The sequence below is a fragment of the Drosophila tropicalis genome, unplaced genomic scaffold (genome assembly GCF_018151085.1).
Source record: "Drosophila tropicalis isolate 14030-0801.00 unplaced genomic scaffold, ASM1815108v1 contig_158, whole genome shotgun sequence".
In the NCBI taxonomy this organism is placed as follows: Eukaryota; Metazoa; Arthropoda; class Insecta; order Diptera; family Drosophilidae; genus Drosophila; species Drosophila tropicalis.
In genome coordinates, this window is record NW_027172602.1 from 1,731,034 (window position 1) to 1,750,893 (window position 19,860).

A 19,860-nucleotide genomic window follows, 5' to 3' on the forward strand; every position below is an offset into this window, starting at 1 on the left:
AATAGAGGGGGAGACGAAAAAAAATGAAAGAAAAGCAAACAAAAGCACGCGGCGCAAATGAATTTTTCTGCCTCTTTTTCGTTTTCACTTTCATTTCACTTACAACAAATCTCGACTGACCTGTTCTGCCTCTGCCCAGCTGTAGATCCTCTCCAGCACTCGTCCAATCCACAATCCTGATGATATCCACACTTTTCGGATGCAAATGTTATTTTGAATTTATTACAAGTTTCAAACGTTTCTGGAGCAAAAAAAAAGTAAACAAAGTTTCGAGACCAATTGCTTCACATTACTCTCCTTCTCTCTCTGGGCACAGAAAAAGAGAGAAATTGTTACTCCACTGGCGTTGCCAATGGTGTGACCTCTAGAGATGGTATTTGCCATGGAGAATCGGTTATCGGAAGGAATTCCGTCTCTGAGAATAGCAACGGCTTTGTTTTTAAATATGGCTAAAACTTGTAATATAATTATTAATTAATTTACTGTTATCTTTATTACATATATTAAATAATATAATTGTAAGCTATGTATTTTGTCTTGTTATTACACCCAAAGCCATTTAAGCTAATAAGTTAGAACTACTACATACGGAGAGGCCATAGAGAATTCTCGTAATTAATTTAACATTTGCCTTTTGTTCGCACGAAACGTTGGAAGCCAATGTAATACAGAACAACTAAAATATGCTCTAGTTGAATTTTAAAAAAATGTCGACGAGTAGAATCAGACACGAAACTAATTAAATTCGGCTATTCCTCAGTGAGGGAAATTTGATAACGGGTTATTTTCGCACCGAATGAATTTAATCGCGAACTTCCATCAATATATATGGTACTGGCGGCATTTTTCTGTTGTACTGTAGTTTTTGCAAGCGGCTTTTATGCAACTTTCATTAAACTATCAATAAATCAAGTCTGTGACCATCGACATCGACAATTCAAACATTGACGGCATTCTGAAGAGCGGTCTTATCATCCACGATGATATTGGCCGCAGTGCTTGTTGGATTCGAGCTAAGTAATTGTTTGGTCGACGAACTGGATGAATAGCTATCACTGGAGCTGCGTGTGGATGCTGAATTGCCACTGCCAATGGGACTGTCTAACATGTCTGTCGAACAATGAAAGTTAATTAAGAATAAAGAAAAGTTGATGTACGGCAGAGCTTACCTGGCAGAGAGCTGACACCATTATTTGATTTGAGGTCAACAACTGTGGTGGATGAATTCAAATTTGAGTTCATATTACCCACTGATGTCGATTTCTTGTGCAAATTCTTTTTCACTGAACTGCAGCTGAAGCCAACAACAACACGATTTGCTTGCTGTGGATTCAAATTGCTTACACCACAAAGTGGATCACCACTCTTGGCTCGTTCTTTCTCTGTGGGGCACAATGGACTCAGAATTGAGTTTTGTGTATCCTCTGGCGTATAATAATCCTCCGAGTCATCCTCTTTAGTAGATCGTTCGGTCTTTCTTTCTTCGTTGTTGTCACTGGTGGTGGATGCTGCTGCTCCTCCACTTCCTCCTCCGCCCTCAACTGCTGTTTTGCCACCTTCCGCATCGTCAGCCTCAAGAGTGGCCACAACCTGCTTTAGGGTTTTGTTGGACTGAGTTTTAGGCTTATGACCATTCGGCGATGATGATGATAGCAACGGCGACAACTTTTCATTTTCACTGTCCACATCGTCATCTGTGCCACTGCCACGCCCATATTTACTGCCACGTTCATTGACAATTTTCAACTTATCAGTGCCACCAGTCAAAGTGGGTGAGGTGCAGGTGGCAGTTGTCGATTTTTTGGGATCACTTTCAATCTCTACCACCGATAAAGTCGCCGATGCAGCTAAACTGTTACTCAAAGAAGTGGTTAAAGTGCCAACTTCATTTGTTGACGTGCAAGTGGATGCATTTTTCTTGCTCTTGGTCCGACGCTGACTTCCAGACTTCAAGGGTGAAGAGGCCGTCGTCTTATGATCCCCGACAGCACTTCCATTGCCACCTGTAGTCATTGTCCCCACTGAATCGGTTAGATCATGATCACTTGTTCTGCGCCAAAATAAAAATCAAAATAAGTTTTGAAAACTGTATCGGCAAGATTAAGATAGATTTACTTACCTGGGCCTGGCAATGTATTGAGGAGGACCATTTAGAGCCTCAATTAAAGAGACTGGTATATAGCCTGGAGGTACGTCAACAGGTGCTGGATCGCCGCTTCCACTGCCTGTACCACCAGTTGTGGCTCCACCGCCTCCAGAGCTGGTTAGAATATGCCCCGTATTGCTGGTACTAAGGATGCCCTTTTGCACCGCTCGTATTTGGAGCAGTGCCCGGAATGGTGCCCGACAAATGGGACAATTGTTGGCCTGATAACGCAACGAATCAGCACAGGAATTGCACAAACAAAGGTGACGGCACGGCAGTATTAAGGTATCTCTTGTCTCACTCATACAAATGACACACTCGCTGCCATGGTCATCGATCTCCTCATCCATGGATGAGGCCTTATTCACCGCCTTGTTCTCAATGCCGTAGATCTCTTGCAGCAAATAGCATAGACCATCTACAAAGATCTTTTGTTTGAGAGCACGCAAGACATATGAATTACTTTCCGGATGATGGTCAATCACACAAATGGTTGTATGCGATTGGCGACACTCCTCATTACCCTCCTCGACCACACAATGGATGGCAACAGGATATTGCTCCTTGCCGGGATTATAGATGAGATCATCTTCGGGTATTAACTGCGGATTAAATAGATGTCCCGGTTGTGAGAAACTCTGATTAATACCCTTCTCATAGTGATAGGTCTCTGAGGTGAGTCCATCGCGTGGCACGAGAGTCACTCCACTGGGACTGACATCCTCCGAGCAGAAATAATAAATGGTTATGGCACATTTGGCATCCGAATCAAAAGTGAACTCAATATTGTAAGAGCATGGTGGAGGCGGTGGCGGCGTAATTGTGGTGGTAACATCAACATCACCACCACTTCCGCTGCCACTCAAGGAGCACAAAACATTGCCATCAATCTCCTCAATGGTCACATTTGTGGCTTTTTTCTCTGGCTTTTCCTCCAGTTCGTGGGCCTTCTTTTCCACTGGCACGCGAACAAAACGCACAGATTCTTTGCGTATGTTAACCAAACTCTTCAATGTCTTCGTTGGCTCGTTGGCTTGGGGCGGTGGATATGGGAATGCTGTCGGACGATTCCCCAGAAAATTCAAATCCGCATTCTCACCAAACAGATACGATTCAGGCTGGGGCGTGTCGAAGCGCTCACCGCCCATGATGAAGTGGCTGCCAAAGAAGTTGCCCATCCTTGGTGGATATTTGTAGGCATGATTCGTATTGGTCTGATCTGCTTCCTCGACAGCTGCATTCTGTCTGCTCACAAAATTGCCCATTGGCCCAAAGACTTTTCTATTTCGTTCTGGTATTACCTATTTTCTGTGTTTTGCCAAATTCGACTTTTCCTATTCGCCTTTATTTGCTACTTGACAAAATTTCTCTTTATTTATCTGTTTTTCTCCTCTTTTTGCTCTTTCTTTCTTTCGACAACGATAGACTTTCTCTGGAATGTCGATTACGATAGGTTTTGCTCCGAAATGTCGATTTTCGATAGCTTTGCTCCGATAATATCGATACTAATTACTAGTGATGGTCAACACGCTGGCTGATTGAAATTGCTTGCCCACGCCAGGGTTAAGGCAAAGGCATTTGAATTTTTGTTGTTATTTGTATTGTTATTGCTGCTGCTATAGTTTCCACAGTGTCCTGATGGGGGACGGGGACAACATGTCGTCATCCGGATCCTGTGTCAAGCCAAAGATAATAATCATTGAACCCTTCTACGGCGGCAGCCATAAGCAATTAATTGAAACTCTAGTTGAGTGTAAGTAAAATGATTACTTAAAGCTCTACGTGTAATGCCATCAATCAAGTCTAATTCAATTACTTTTAGGTCTCAATCCCTCCGATTATGAGATCTTTAGTCTACCGGCATCTAAATGGCATTGGCGTGCACGCACCTCGGCTCTGTATTTCTCTCAACTGATACCCCCAGAGCATGAGTACAAAGTCCTATTCACCAGCTCTGTGCTTAATCTGGCCGAGCTAATTGGAGTGCGCCCCGATCTGGTCAGTTGTCGTAAAATAGTGTATTTTCATGAGAATCAACTTGTATATCCGGTGCGTGAGGTCAAGGAGCGGGATTGTCAATATGGTTTAAATGAAATACTCACCTGCCTGGCTGCCGACATTGTGCTCTTCAATTCCAATTTCAATCGCTCATCGTTTCTGGACAATGTGCAACCATTTCTGAATATCCAGCCCGATTTCAAATTGAAACATATACGCGAACGTATCGAAAAGAAATGCCAAGTGCTCTATTATCCCATCAAGTTTCATGCCTTTCCCAACAAACGTCACATTTCGCCTGCATCTACGTCTCCATCAACCACGCCAACAGAGCAGTCGTGTCTGCATTTAATTTGGCCCCATCGATGGGAACACGATAAGAATCCCAAACTCCTGGTGGAGGTTCTCATGGAGCTAAATAAGCGTCAAGTTGACTTTAAGGTAACCATTTGTGGCGAAAGCTATTTAGCTGTACCCGAAGCCTTTGACGGTATACGAGAGAAACTTGGCTCGAAACTCATCAATTATGGCCATTTAACTCGCGAGGATTATGTAAAAACTTTACTTACCGGCGATGTAGTCATCTCAACAGCTGGTCATGAATTCTATGGTGTCGCCATGCTGGAGGCCACTTATTGTGGTTGCTATCCCATTGCCCCCAATAAGCTTGTTTATCCAGAGATTTATCCCAAGGAGAATCTATATAATACATCCAACTCGTTAATTAAAATGCTATATAATTGGTGCCGTAATCCCGAGGCGTTTCGTCGTCATCGTGATAAATTCTTTGATTTCTTTAGTTTTGATAGATATTCAGCTCAACATTTGGTTCCAAAATATCTGGACAAAATGCGCATTTAGATATCCACTTTGGAGTTGTGCAACATAGATATAAGATTCATTTTGGTGGGACTTGTTTTCATTATATGATAATCCTCTTAAGATCGATATATTTGTTATTTGACAAACAATTCCAAACACACAATGGAATGACCAATTTACTAGAAACCAGAAAGAAACAAAGCAACAACAACAAAATAATAACTGATAACAAGAAATCATCATTTAGACGTATGTGAATGTAGATACCCATCATTAGCTCTTATCCAGTAGATCGAAATTCGTTTCATTTTTAAAATTGTTGACTTTATATAAGGAAATCATTGTTAATGTGTCATGTTCTGTATAAGATTTTTGCCGGGAAGAATGTTTTCAATTTTTAGATCATTAGTTCAAAATTATCTTTGTTATGCTAAGATGCCTGTTTTCTTTTATATATACTTATATATATATATATATATACGAAACATGTGTTCTATTGATAATGCTCCCGCGTTCAGTTCGAATCAAGCACCAATTATTCTAAATAAATTACCTTAAAAACAAAATGGAACAAAGTAGCATGCTATTTTCGCACAGGAACAATGTTAAGTAGATTATTTTTTTCCATACGCATAATGTGTGTATGGCATAAAATATTAAATAAAAGGAATGAAAATATAATGCATAATGACTTTCTTTTGCAATAGATTTAAAATAGAAAAACTCTAAATTAAATGTTTTTTTTTTACCACTTTTTATACATAGTTATATTTTATATACATGTAGACAGATATAGTTAAACATTTACAGATATGTATATATAGACAAATATATACACACATGTTTATGTAAGGAGAGTATATGGTCATAGATATAGAATTTTCAGAATTGGAAAACAGTTAGAAGAATTTAGATACAATGAGTCAACTAAATAAGCATACATATTTGGTTAGAAATGATTTTCCTTAAAATTGGGCGGAGCACTATACTTTTCTTTGACATGATCTCGATACTCCTCATCATCGTCGTGGCACTCGCGAAAGCATTGTGCACAAAATAATTCACCATCACAGCCCAGACAACGGAAGACAGCATCCTCGTTGCATACATTGCACCATGGTAGCTCCTCGGTAATGGAACTGTTATTGGCAGCATTGCTGGTGGTTGGAATTGTAGCTTCTGGTCCATCTGTAGGCGGTAAGCGGGATTCTGCCACATACTTAAAGAAATCAAAAGGTACAACATTATCGTAACGGGGTAAGATCATCTTTAGCCTGGACAATTTACCTTTTTCATAATATTCTGCAGCACGGTTTCGTCATTCTCGTCATCCTCATTATCACTTGGAGTATTTAAATCGGATGTTTTTGTAGTTGGAGCACCTTCCTCAATGGGTGCATCACGTAGCGCACGTAAACGTCGCTCAATATCAGAAATTGGATCACTCAGCTCTTCGCTAACACGCTGATCCAATTGGGTTTCACCCATAAATTGCTCCAATAGATCCTTGATTTTATCCTGATCACTTCTTTGGTCTGTCGATAGTAGCAAATCTTTTTTGTCATAGTTCTTTTGATGCGGCATTCCACTTAAATTGGACAAACGATCACGTATCTCTTCATCCGTATCCGCACCAGTGGGCTCGACACTTTTGAGATTTTGCAACCGTTTCGTTATGGCGCTATCAAGATTCTCATTAATGTCCTCGGCATTGGTGATGGAATGTGCATTACCAGCTGCACTGGCACTGGAACTAGTTGGTGCCAGCACAGCGGCCAGCTCTTCGGATGGCAGAATATTGCTATGGAAGAGGAAAAGTGAATAATTACAAATTGATCATTGACCCCGTCTTTTCTTAACTTACTCAAAAATGGCATCGGCCGCCTCCAGTTGCTGCTGCAATTCTGTGGGACTTTTGGGTGGAGCTGGCAAACGTATGTTGGTAACCAATTCGCCGGGCAGAGCTTCACAGTCAATCACCTTCTCGGCATCCGCATTGGCCTGCAGCTTGGACAGCTTATCGTAGCAGATTAAACAAACGTTCATTACCTTCCCTGCATAGCGTGGAACTGGCATGGGTCTTTTAAGACACTTGCTGCAATAGGAATAGCCACAATTAGGACAGCCATTCTGCAATGGATCCGAATCCAGTTGGGAGACAGGACAAAGAGAATTGGAATTCTATTAGTATCAAATCATTCGTTAGCTTTTGCCAGAGCATTTACCTCCTTACAGAAAATACCATATTTTCGGCTACACCCATAGCAGCTCATTTTTAATTACTTAATTATTTCACATAAATTATAATACAAATTAAACAAAAGACAAAAACAACTAAGTCAGCTGTTCTCTGTTTAGAATTGCGATGGCGAACAATAACAAGCGAATAACACTCCTAAGGGTGAGCGTAACACTCCTAAGGTTGCGAGTAATAGTCCTAAGGGTACGAGTAATAGGGTGTCTGTTGATATAAATAAAATCAAGAACAAATAGAAAATTAGACTACTAATAGTGTTCTAGCTGCAATTTAAATTAGGTAAGTAGGCCACCTCAAGTGAAGTGCCATGCCCAGCGGGAGACTGGAATGTGTTTTTTTTTTTTTTTTGGTTTCTTATAGTTTATGGGAGTTTTTTTGTATATCGTTGTGTGCGTGTGTAAATTGGCATCAAAGTTGAATTATTTTTTGCGCACCGGACCCGGCCATAGGGCCCCCGGCCGTAGTCTCTACAGTGATCCCTTGGAATAGAAAATCTGTAATAATTTTCAAATCAAACAAAAATGAACGCTTTTGAAATATAAAAAATGGTAGCTTAACTTCGAGAATCCTTTTTTCTGTTGGATTTGTTTTGAAGCATCTACTAATAAACTTGATTAATATAAAAATTATTGAAAAAACATTTTAAGTTTGCTTGACTGTATATACATACATACATATATATGTATGTACATATTTATACTATGTAACGGAAAGCAAAAAAGTCCCGAAATAAAAATGAGAACGGAAAACAAAGAGTGTGAAAAGACTAAGGAACATTCGTCGTGGGATGATTGGCAGAGAAGAGGGGGCGGACAGAAAGTCGGTCAAAATGAAAATAAATTCACTTTATACAATTTGCAGGAAGTATGAACAACAATAGCAGCAACCGCAGCCATAAGACGCATAATTTGCGAAGAAGTGTACACCAAAGTCTCGAGTATTATCCGTATTATAGCAGCCGGAATGGGGGACAGGCGCAGGCGAATCTGCAGGCCAGCTGCAGGAGTAAGTCCCTTAAATCAAAATCGATCCATTCCCAAATTGAGCGACTTGAGCGGAAGGGGAATTTAAATTATTGTCTTTACCTTAGACTCACTGGATTTTGTGCAACGTATGGATCTGATGCAGACTATGGATGTCCATAATGGATGCGTGAATACAGTGAATTGGAATGCTAATGGGACACACATCGTTTCCGGTTCGGATGACAATTGTCTGGTCATTACGGAAGCGAAAACCAGTCGTGTTATTTTAAAGAGTAGAACCCAGCACAAGAGGCATATATTCAGTGCTCGATTTATGCCGCATTGCAATGACCAGGCGGTGATCTCATGCTCAGGCGAAGGTCTAGTATTGCATACTGAATTCCTGACACCTTATAGCCAGCGTCAACGCTCACAGGATGTACTCATTTTCGAGGAGGATCAGCGGACGAGTGTTTTCGATTGTCATAAATTTGGAAGCACCTTTGATGTCCTGCCATTGGTGGATGCGCCACGCAGTTTCCTTAGCTGTGGCGAGGATTCGACAGTGCGTTGCTTTGATCTCAATGTGAGTAGCCGATGCACGGAGCTGGTTTGTCATAAGCATATTTACATAATGGCACCCTGTGCTGTAACCGCCATGGATGTGGCTCCAATTAATACGCATCTGCTGGCAATAGGCTGTTCCGATTCAATAGTCCGAATCTATGATCGCCGCAAGATGAGTCCGGGGCATGACAGCAGCGGCGCAAATGAAACGCAACCCCTAAAAGCATACCCCATACCCTTGTCCTTTACACGACGACATTATCGTCCCACATGTGTCAAATTTAATTCAGATGAATCCGAACTACTAGTCAGCTACTCCATGGAGCAATTGTATCTGTTCGATTTAAAGCATCCGGGCTTTGAAGATGCCGGACTCTTGCGTAGTGGTTGCTATACGGGCAAAATGCGACGTGACGACGATCCAGAACCGCAGATACCGAGGCTACGATTTCGTGGCGATTGGTCGGATACGGGTCCAAATTCATTGGCAATGACAGAGCAAGGATCAAATCGACCGAATGTGGGTCAGGCGCGTCCACCACTTGAACCGGGAGTGCTTAGCCGATTGAGTGATGAAATCTTCCGCATGCTCAATTCCAATTCGCGCCAAGGACGTTCAAGCACGAATCCGCACGAGGCTGCCATCAGCAATACAAATAGAACTAGACCAATGAGATGGCAAAATGCTGTCCTACGTACCATGGAACAAGGAAACCATGAGAATACTTCAATGCCCATGCCTATGACAATGCCAAGTACTGATAATCAAAGTCCATGCTGTGAACCGGAAATTGCCGATGTTTCTGCTCCTGCGCGATCGGATGACGGTAAGAAACGAAATTCATTTAAAAGACTCATTTTCCTAGTCCCTTTTTCTCACACATTAGTTACATCTACATCGTCTTCCAAATCCGAAAGCTGTATGGAAGCTGTGTCTGATGTCGGTGGACAGAAATACCCTTTGACCAGTTTTGATTATGTAAAAATGTCATTCTGTGGCCATCGAAATTCACGGACCATGGTGAAAGGAGCATGCTTCTGGGGTGATGATTTCATAATGTCCGGTTCGGATTGTGGCCACATCTTTGTCTGGCAACGGGAGACAGGAAAAGTTGTTAAAACACTTCTGGCTGACAATCGTGTCGTAAACCGAGTTCAACCGCATCCCACATTGCCCTATTTGCTAAGTTCGGGCATTGATTACAATATCAAATTGTGGGCACCGATTGCTGCAGAGCCCGCCTACGATGATCTGGTTACCACAGCTGTAAGGAGCGACATACATACGTTCAGATTTATGCCAAATTAAACATTAAAAAATTTGCTTCTTTTTCTTTTTTTAGTTAATGAAAAACAATGGGATTATGTTGGTCGAGACAAGAGATACGATAACTGTGCCCGCTCAGGTAATGATACGGATATTGGCCAGTCTGCATCAATATCGGCGTTTAATGCATAATAATACTGGAAGCTCTTCAGGATCAGGAACCTCAGCAGCAGCAGCACCAGCAGAAGCATCATCGGCTGCTGAAACCTCAACTGAAGAGAACAATACAAGCGATAGCAATCCCAATGCTGAAATAGGTTAATTTAATTCTAGTCAATATATACATATATATATAGGTATATATATATATATATGAAAAAGTCATAATTTAGCTTTATTTAGGTGACCTCTACACCATTCCTTACCCAACTACCTATTCCACAAATATTTAACTACTACACAAATTGTATACACCATTTCCACAGTTGCTATCGCCTGATCCAAATAAGAATCATTAGGAACACCTTATGCATACGCCTTTTAAGTGGCAATGGCTTGAATTTCTGGCTTATATCCTGTACTGATCTGGAAAATCTAATCCGTTTTAGAACTGAGCGGTTATAACGGCATTATGTCCATTGTATAGCTTTTGAGGCTCATCAATCTTATATTTCCTCATATAATTATAGACAAATTCTGTATGTTCCTTTTTAATTTATATTATAACATATCTATGTATATACTATATTGCTTTTTCGACGACACAAGGTGCCATTAAAGATGCATTGCATTATTGTGTAAAAAAAAATCGATGTGAAAAACTTGAAGATGAATTACAGCTTACAGGGATGAGTTGACTCAAAATAATTAGCATTCGCTCAGGTTATTTGATCACTGGATTTAAACTGATTGTTAACAAAATTAAAATGTCAATCATAAATACATGGTTAATTCTCTTGTACTTTCTATTTATTCAACGTTTATATATTGCATGTATATACACATGAATGCACATATACATATATAAATATATATATATGTACATATGTATAGCTCGCATAATTTCACTTAGCTTGTTTCTTTTTCAACATATAGGTTCTGTTCATTTTTTGCTTTTGTGTAATTTTGATTTAATAATTTATACAATGCATGTATGTATGTATAGCTATATATGTATATTGATGTATGTATGTATATATCTGCATGTGTGTGGGTGTGTATTTCTGTGTTGGAAATTCCAACTTGGAATAGCTACAAATTCATTTCAAAAATAGTTAGTACACATTATATAAGTAGTTGATCGATTTCAAGCCGCAATTGGCAGATGCGGCGGATTTTTGTGTTTCTAAATTACTCTCTCGTTCTTTCTCTCTCTCTCTAGTTTTTTCCCTATGTATATATGTATACACTTTAAATAATTGTAATATTAATTGTAGGTCATCATAAAATTGTTTTTTTTTTAGTTTGTTCAATTCGGTTTACGTTTTTATATCGCAGCGATAAGAATTTTGCTTCTTTAAGAGAACTTAAACAATAATCTATGGAAAGTATGAATGATTTTGGATTACAATTGATACATATACATATAATAAACATAATAATTATAATAATAATATTGGGACCACACAATAATTCATTTAAAAGATCTCTTTGCTGGGTGTTGAGATACCCAAGGGTTCCTCATACCCGGATACCTTTTCCTTGTGTTCAGTTTTATCTCTTTTATGCTTCTTCTTATGCGATTTGGCAGTGGCTGCCGTTGCCGAATCTGCCGCATCATCATTATTTATATCAATGATGCTAGTTGATGATTTCTCTTTATTCTTCTTTTTCTTTTTGTGATGCGCCGCCGGCTGGACGGCTGAATCGGAAATAGTTGTATTATTATTGCTGGAGACGGATATGGAAGTCAGGGCATTCTTGCGGGGGCTGGCAATAGGTGTGCCAGCATCGATTAAATCGCCCACAATTTGTTGCGTAGCAGAGGAAGCAGCAGCCGTAGCAGTAGTAGATTTTCGTGACTTGTGCTCTCTGGACTTTTCCTTGTCCTTTTTCTTCTCTTTCTTGGAGGACGACGAACTTGGTACGGCTGCCGTTGTTGATGCTGTAGCGGCTATGTTTTCTGTTCCCGTTGGTGTCTTGAGATTCTCTTTCGATTTTTTACCGCTGCTACGCGATGTCTCAAAATCAGTGCTAAAATGAAAACAACAAACAAAACATTTTTTATTGTCGATAATTAACTAATTAATTGATCTCGCCTACATTTCCAATTCAATATCCAAGGCTCGATGTGGATCATTGGGATCATATTTGCCATCCTTGTCCTCGCTGTCCGAAAGCGTCACACCCTCAGGCATATCAAGTGTGGTATTCACAATATGCATAGGTTTCATTTCTACAATAAGTAAATTTCAATTTGATATTGCACCTAAAAACCGTTTCATACTACACTACCTCCTTCCGATTCGGAACTGCTATTGTATGCCACTTTATTCTTGGCCTTTTTACTTTTCTTTGTCTTTTTATGTTTCTTTTTACCATCCTTCCCCTGATGAGCCGCCGCCGTAGCTGCCTGTTGCTCCTGCAGATATTTGTCTGACCGTTTAGTGACTACAGAAAGAAAAAAAAAAACAAGTGATAAACAAGTGTGGATAGTAGGCAATTTTGTTTGACTTACTGCCCACTCTCAGAGCGCTGACCCCTTCCAGTTCTAAGGGAAGCTCTGTTATGGGTATATCATCAATGTTATCATATTGATCAGCATTTGAACTGGATCCACCACCGCCTCCAATCGTGGGCGTCGATTTTAGGTAATGCGGATTATTAGATTGCTCAATAAGTCGCGCTTGCCGCTGACGTTCCAATTGCTCGGGTGTTAGCTCCAAGCTGGGCCGTCGCCGTCCTGAGTTGGTCCCATCATTGCCACCCTTATTGCCTGTCGTTGATAATGAACTAACAAAGAGCTCATCCTTATCATGCTCCGATGAAGATGAACTACTGGCATCATCGGGTGGCGGCGCGTTAATCCATTCATCCAAATCAAGGCCATCGGGTAACGGCACTTTGCGCTGAGCTTTGGGTGCCACCGGTATGAGTTCCCCGGCAAATAACAATGCCATCTCCTGGACAATTTCAATAGCCAATGGAGGTATGCTACTGCTGCTATTGTCCGTATTTTGGGCTAGCTGAGTGCGCAACATTTCAATAAGCATGCATGCGGAATTTGCTCGCTCCTGCACCTCAATGTCACTGGAGCCATTGAAATGCTGTAATTTCTCCAGCAAGTGATCACAAAGCTGGCAAAAAGTGAAAAACAACGATATGAGTTTAAAGGTGCAAATAAAAATATAAAGGCCTTACCCTAACAATTCCGGGCAGATCCTGAAGCTCGAGGCAGGTGGTTGCCAAGCGGGCAAACAATTTGATAACATTTTGAACATAGACACCTTGTATATGTCCCGGCAATTGTCGCGGCCTCAATAATATATTTAATGTCTTCTCTGCATCTTCCAATTCGGCAGCAAATTCTCCTACTATCCAGGCGGCCGCATATAACACTTCATACATTGAATTGCTTTGAGCGGAGACTGTGAATGTATCCAGTAAATTGGTCATCTCATTGACAGCAAATTGACGCACAACTGGCACACGTATGGCCACATCCAACAATTGCTCGGCAATCAGGCGACCATGTCGCGAGCCGGCTTCCAATTGGATTAGCTCCACCAATACCGTCAGATACCATTCGAAATTCGTGACATACAAATAGGAACTCTGACCACAGATCTCAATGACTTTGTATAGCAGTTCATCACGATAGCCCGAGCCCTCAGCTCGCTCCATGTGACCCAGAAGGCGTTTCACAATCTCCATGAGATTCTTTTTCGATACCATGCCATAAAGTAGATCCAAGGCACGCAATCGTATCGATTCATCTTTGTCATCAAGACATGCCAAAATCAAATCCTTGTGCGCCTGTACGCTCTTTGGATGCGTTTTCAATATCTTTGACATGGCCAAAAGACCAAGATATTTCACTGCAAGAAAGAACATTTAATATAATATTGATGTCAAGAAATGGATGGAGACAGAGATAGACTCACAATTTTGATCGGAATCCTCGATCAGAATGCGCAACTTTTGAACGCAAAGCTGTATGGAGGCACTGTGATTGGGCATGCCGCTGCTGATGCTGATGAGGACCGCAATAACCGTATTGATGCACTCGTATAGAAGACTCATCGCTGAAGTGCTGTTGATACATACACACACAGACACACACACACATCATGATGGAGGAGGTTGGTTTTTTGTTTGGTTTTTGTATGTTTTTTTTGTCGGATTTTTTGATTTCAATTTGGTTGTTTTTTTTTTTTGTTTTGGGGTAAAAAGCAAAAAATAAATTAAAGCGGCACAAAAGCGAATAAACAACATTAAGTAACTTGGCTTAGAAACATATATGAATGTTCGTATATATGTATATATATATATATGTATATATACATAGGTACGATGCATGTACCTAAATGTATATATACATACATACATATATATATATATATATATATATATTTGTACAGTAACAGGTAAATGGTACAACGAATATTACAAGTAACGACTAAAATTTCCAACAATTTCTTAAATGGCAAAAGCAAATGCAACAAAAGTATAAAAAAATTACAAAAAGGGAAAAATAAGAAACTATAAAATTTAGTACTTAAATTTTGCCAGTTAATTGGTTTTTTTTTTTTTTTTTTTTTTTTTTTTTTTCTTTGGTTTCTTTTATCTTCTCAATGAATTGTGCTTTTGTTGACCGGGGCCGAAAATTAAGAGCCAACGTAAAATACAGAGAATTATAGAAAGTAATATAGGTATATAATATATATACAGATAGGATGGACAGTAAAATAGAACGAGAGAGAGATATATAGAGAGAGAGAGCAATAACAAGCGAAAAATTTTCTTTGTCGCACAATCATCGAGCATTAGATTTCATATATGTACATATGTATTATGTATGTATCCATTTGGATCAGCAACTTTTGAAAAAAACTTTTTTTTTTCTGGAGATTATGAATTTTGAATACAATTTAAAAAATTTTTGCTTTTCCTTTATTATAATTTGGCGGGGGGTCTTTTCTTTCGTTGATACCCTCTCTTGCAACAAATTTCGTGTGGGGAAGGGTATTTTAAATTTGTTTTTTTTTTTGTTTTTTGGTTTTTTTTTTCTTTTTATAACTTGCCTATGGATTAGATTTGTGAGTGGTTCTATTAATTTCTTTCCTAGCCGGGGTTCTAAGGGAGTTAAAGCGCCAAACTGCAAATGCAAAGAGAGGAAAAAACACAAATGAAACAAGCAGTAAAAATTAAAATTATTAAATTTTATAAAATCAATAAAAAACAAAAAAAAGGAAACCGAAAAAATAAATCAATCAAATTAAATAATAAATTCAAATGTACACTTATCATAGAACTAAAACTAATAATAAACGAATAAAGAAGAGAACAAATCGTTTTTCGCTATTATCATAGTCGGGATCTGTGGCGAAGCGCAATTAAGATTTCGATACAGATCCCTGATACCATTCTAAACGGTTACTTTGGAGTTTATAATTTATTTTTTTTGTATTAGCTTTGGTAGTCCCCTCTCAACCCTTTTGTCTAAGGGTCTGTGTTAATTTTGTTTATGGGTGTGAGGAGTTTGTTCTTTCGATTCTGATTGTATTGAATTCTATCCACAATATGAAAATAATTTTGATCGTGAATTTTTCATGGATTTAATATTCACAATCGAATTGTCAAACTATAATTATGAAAAAATATAATAGTTACTATTATTTGCATAAATAAATAAAATTATCTAAAGTATATTCTCATTAATATTAATATTTTAAAATGTCTTCTATCAAATTGAAAATTAAAGAAATTTAGAAGACCACAATTTAAGCACTGATAAAAGGGAGTTGGTCTTTGATAATTGTTATAACAACCTAACTAAAAAAATAAATGCACTATTTAATATCTTTTGGATGCACTGCCACCTAGCCACACACACACACAAACTCAGAAAGGTTCAGTCAGGCTAACAAGGCTACGGAAAATACATAGGTTCCTGACCCCTAGAAACTTAAATTAAAACTTGTAATAAGCCTTCGAAACCATGGGACAAAGATAGAATAATCCTTCTCCCCAGTTAATGAAAGATTTTGTCCTTTCTTGAGAGTCGTGGTCTTGCTAGGTCTATCTCTTTTTAATTTAATCTATACTATTTTTTTTAATCTATAGAGAAATGCAAATGAATTAAATGAATTTTGAGTTTATATTATATATCATATAAGTTGCGTATTTTGTGGGATTGTGTGGGGTGGTGAGATGGAGTGGGGTAAGGTGAGTGGAAAGGACGACGAGGTGCATGAAAATAAATAAATAAAACTTTTAGTTTTCGTTTTCTTTTTGTTGTGACGATTTCAATTACTTATTACGACACTCTCATATATACAATTGTGTGTGCGTGTGTTTGTTAAATAAATCATAAATTGTACAATAAAGTCGACAAATAAAAAGAATAATATTATTAATAATAACAAAAACAAATCGACAAATAGAGCAACTTTTGGGTTGATTTTTAAGTGAAAAACAAAAATTTTAAAATTAAATTAATGCTTAAAATCAAAGCGCGTGCTCTTTCATTTTTTTTTTTAAATTAATGTTTCGCGCCGATAAAAACCTGGAAATAATTTCAATTAGGGGCTGAGTCAATTTGCGTCCCAGCGCCGGTTCAATTGTTGTGAGGCTCGCGAACTGTTGGAATTATTTATAATTTTTTGTTTGGTATTTTGGTCATTAATAATTTGATTTGATTTTTGTTGTTTAAGGATGTGACAGAGTGGGAATAGGATCGGGATGACAGGATGGAGGAGTTGTGTTAATAAAAACTTGCTTCTCTTTTCTTTCATAAATATATATATAAAAGATATATGTAGATATACATATATATGGACATTTAAACATTTAAAGAATTATGTTTAAAAAGTATTCAGTTAAATTAAATTAAAACGTAAAAAAACGTTACAAAATAAAAATTTAAGTCGGAGCGCCGACTTAAAAATGCCCTGCACCAAGTAAAAGACAAATAAATTTGCCCCAAAAAAATTACTTCTCGCTTTAAAGTCGATAAACTTAAAATAAATCCAAAAATCAAATTTTTTTCCCTTGGATTTTACAAAATTAAGTATAAAAAGTCGGACAGAAGAGTTAAGTCAAACAATCGTTCAATGAATTGCCTTCTTCCACAGGTACAGGACAAGAAAACCGAAAACTCTTGAACCGTACAAAAATTTATGGAACAAGCAAGCACTTACCAGTTTTATAATCTTAATTAGCATCCAATTGTTGGTCGATGTGGTCATAAGTTTGAAGAATATCGGCGCCAATGGCAGATAGTTCTTTGGATTCTTACGTGCTAGCTCACAAATGACATTTACGGCAGCAGATTGGACACCTGCAGACAAGAATGATGACAAGAATAAACAATAAATTGATCATTTAATATTTAGTAAAAATAACCTGGATCTGGATCTTCCAGTTTCTCTTTGAGTTTTGGAAATGCAGGTTTTAATGCTTCTGGATAGCGTAAAAATACTTTATACATCATTAGGACGGCTTTCATACGCAGATACGGTTTTGTTGAGCTCATCTAAAGGAATCAAAGATGTACATAAGTTACATGTTTTACAGCAATCAATCAAACAATCGATCAATCACGTACCAGTGTCATAATATCATTTGCCAAATCGCGTGATAAATCAGGGGATATAAAACAACTTAAGCCACTAAGCGCCACACCAGCATCATATTGATTCTGTGAATTCAGATCCTTTCGTATCATGTTTGTCGTCAACATGAGCAACTGAAATTTAACATTTTCCATATAAGTATAATAGAAATATATATACTAATATAAAATGCATTATTTACCTCACTGTCTGGATGGAAGCATTGACTGGCTGCCAGATAACCAATACGTTTGCAGGTAAAACGCGATGAACTCATCACCTCAATGATATTGAATCCCGCCCAAGAGATATCATAGCCAAGCATTTGTATCTGTATAAAGAAGACTATAGTTTAGTACATCTCTAGACCAAATGGTATGGATTAGGGTACACTTACATAGGTTAGTTTAGCCACCGCATTGCATTTAACACTGATATTATCCTGACGCAACTCCTGTTTGATTTCCTCAATGCATTGCGATATGTATTTGGCCTGTAAATTTAGGAAACTCACCATGAAATAAAAATAAATGGATTGTAAACCTATATATCTCAGTTTGGTGCCTAAAGATAATCATAACCAAAGAAGATTTTGAAAGCCCTAACTTCGCTTTTAAGCTTGACAGCTTGAAAAGTCCACGAGTTCGGTTTAAAAACCATTTTAAAAATTTTATAAAATCACTGACTTCTACTGCAAATCTGCTATTCAAATAATTTTGGGACGAGTTTCAAAACTTGCATCTCTCTTGGCTGCTATGGATATGAATTTTAATGTAATCAGAACTAAGAAACCAAAAATCAATGTCTCAAATATTTTGTATCCACTGTATGCATCAAGTATGCAGCAAGAGATGCAATTGTGCATATTTGTATGTAGAGGAGGATGATGACTCAATAGAATTAAAAGATTGGGGGCTATCAGTTTATAGATTCAAATACAAGCAAACACATATTTACACACACCCATACACATATATACACAGAAACACATACGTATGTTTGTATGTACATATGGAGAGTGGACACAGATGCAGAAACATAAATCAACAAGGTCAATAGGACCATTTTGAGATTGGCTCTTCTGCTGATTCCTTGCACCCATATTATGAGGCATGTAAGAAGACTCAAGACCCAGAGATCGATCCACTGTATTTCAGCTGATTAAAGTTCTGAGCTGGAGAACTGAAGGAGAATGAGACAGATCTCTTTTTCGAGCGAGAGACGGTAGGGACTGCTTGCCAAAATATAAAGGCAATTTACGTGGGTAAATATTTGATGAAACGTGCGTAGTTCTACCTTCATATGTACATACATACCGCCACTCAGCGAACCCCACCCCATCCATCTTTCTATCCATTCCAACGCACACACAAACGCCGTGAAAGATGTGGGCGGGTGGGGGTCGTTGGTGAAATTCATCTGCATTTGACATAAACGCATTAAGGTAATCTTCACGAAATGAGAAATGCCGCTAATTAAGTTCAGCTAGAGGCTGGGGTGAAGAAGTATAAAGTTCACGCTTTGGCTCCCCCATTTTTGTGTTCGTTTTTTTTTTTTTTTTTTGCCCACGTTGGCAAATGAAATTGCCTTTTTTGACAGCCAATTAGCAGTAGATTTCCTTCATTCCCCTTCTGTCCTTCGCGGCGGACACTTCTCGTTTCACTTTCTTCTTGGCTGGCTGGCATGTGACAAAAACAACAACAACGCCCAGAGGACCAAAAAGAGACACATTATCGAAATGCTTACCTCATTATCCTTATTGTTCCGTATGCCGCGCACTAAATCTGTTAAATTTTTATCAAACATACGCTCGAAATTCCCCTTTACTTTCTTTAATGCCATATTTTTGTTGTTGTTGTGTTGGTCCAATTGGAATTTGCCGTGGCGTTAACAATTATTATTTATTTGTTCAATCAATGCCAACACCCGGCCCGTTCGCTTCCCGTTTCTTTTTCCACTCTTTCTTTTCGTTCCTCACACGTTTCGCTTTAAGCTCGTTCTTGATTTTGTTTTCTTTTTTTTTTGCAAAAACGAAACAACTACATTAAAGTGACCAGAGGAAC

The 19,860-nt window shown here is 38.5% G+C and overlaps 6 protein-coding genes across 9 annotated transcripts in view; 2 read left to right on the top strand and 4 right to left on the bottom strand.

Annotated features, from left to right (window-relative positions):
* Nadsyn (NAD synthetase) overlaps window positions 1-350 on the bottom strand; it is a 29,223-nt gene extending 28,873 nt beyond the window's left edge. Inside the window, exon 1 of one of the 2 annotated variants that reach the window (XM_068303794.1) lies at window positions 104-350. The gene's annotated coding sequence lies outside the window, so the exon portion shown is untranslated. The remainder of the gene's footprint in view (window positions 1-103) is intronic. The other variant, XM_068303793.1, reaches the window with a different exon arrangement.
* Window positions 351-464: 114 nt separating this feature from the next.
* On the bottom strand, window positions 465-3,567 carry Mrgn1 (Mahogunin ring finger 1). The gene is made up of 3 exons (XM_068300580.1): window positions 2,120-3,567; window positions 1,170-2,050; window positions 465-1,110 (listed from the first exon to the last, which is right to left on the bottom strand). Exons 1-3 carry the CDS (start codon window positions 3,409-3,411, stop codon window positions 938-940), a joined length of 2,346 nt encoding a protein of 781 aa, XP_068156681.1. The 5' UTR covers window positions 3,412-3,567; the 3' UTR covers window positions 465-937.
* Window positions 3,568-3,694: 127 nt separating this feature from the next.
* On the top strand, window positions 3,695-5,647 carry LOC137571861 (tRNA-queuosine alpha-mannosyltransferase). The gene is made up of 2 exons (XM_068283523.1): window positions 3,695-3,899; window positions 3,969-5,647. Exons 1-2 carry the CDS (start codon window positions 3,785-3,787, stop codon window positions 5,003-5,005), a joined length of 1,152 nt encoding a protein of 383 aa, XP_068139624.1. The 5' UTR covers window positions 3,695-3,784; the 3' UTR covers window positions 5,006-5,647.
* A 77-nt stretch (window positions 5,648-5,724) lies between these two features.
* Window positions 5,725-7,350, bottom strand: LOC137571862 (abscission/NoCut checkpoint regulator). 2 transcript variants are annotated; one of them, XM_068283525.1, is made up of 4 exons: window positions 7,200-7,226; window positions 6,831-7,096; window positions 6,254-6,767; window positions 5,725-6,185 (listed from the first exon to the last, which is right to left on the bottom strand). In XM_068283525.1, the coding sequence occupies exons 1-4, from the start codon at window positions 7,209-7,211 to the stop codon at window positions 5,916-5,918; spliced, it is 1,062 nt and encodes a 353-aa protein (XP_068139626.1). In that variant the 5' UTR covers window positions 7,212-7,226; the 3' UTR covers window positions 5,725-5,915. The 2 variants fall into 2 exon arrangements, with proteins under 2 accessions (XP_068139626.1, XP_068139625.1); XM_068283524.1 differs by having other exon boundaries at window positions 5,727-6,185; window positions 7,192-7,350.
* Window positions 7,351-7,379: 29 nt separating this feature from the next.
* Window positions 7,380-10,990, top strand: LOC137587483 (DDB1- and CUL4-associated factor 6-like). Of its 2 annotated transcripts, none has more exons than XM_068303915.1 (5): window positions 7,380-7,502; window positions 8,085-8,228; window positions 8,314-9,582; window positions 9,643-10,022; window positions 10,099-10,990. In XM_068303915.1, exons 2-5 carry the CDS (start codon window positions 8,090-8,092, stop codon window positions 10,342-10,344), a joined length of 2,034 nt encoding a protein of 677 aa, XP_068160016.1. In that variant the 5' UTR covers window positions 7,380-7,502; window positions 8,085-8,089; the 3' UTR covers window positions 10,345-10,990. The 2 variants fall into 2 exon arrangements, with proteins under 2 accessions (XP_068160016.1, XP_068139623.1); XM_068283522.1 differs by lacking the exon at window positions 7,380-7,502 and adding an exon at window positions 7,595-7,719.
* On the bottom strand, window positions 10,974-19,850 carry g (adaptor-related protein complex 3, delta 1 subunit-like garnet). The gene is made up of 13 exons (XM_068303914.1): window positions 19,544-19,850; window positions 18,195-18,290; window positions 18,000-18,128; window positions 17,791-17,931; window positions 17,589-17,718; window positions 17,384-17,523; window positions 15,266-15,339; window positions 14,126-14,274; window positions 13,383-14,059; window positions 12,700-13,318; window positions 12,477-12,632; window positions 12,285-12,417; window positions 10,974-12,215 (listed from the first exon to the last, which is right to left on the bottom strand). The coding sequence occupies exons 1-13, from the start codon at window positions 19,637-19,639 to the stop codon at window positions 11,660-11,662; spliced, it is 3,096 nt and encodes a 1,031-aa protein (XP_068160015.1). The 5' UTR covers window positions 19,640-19,850; the 3' UTR covers window positions 10,974-11,659.
* Window positions 19,851-19,860: the final 10 nt, after the last annotated feature.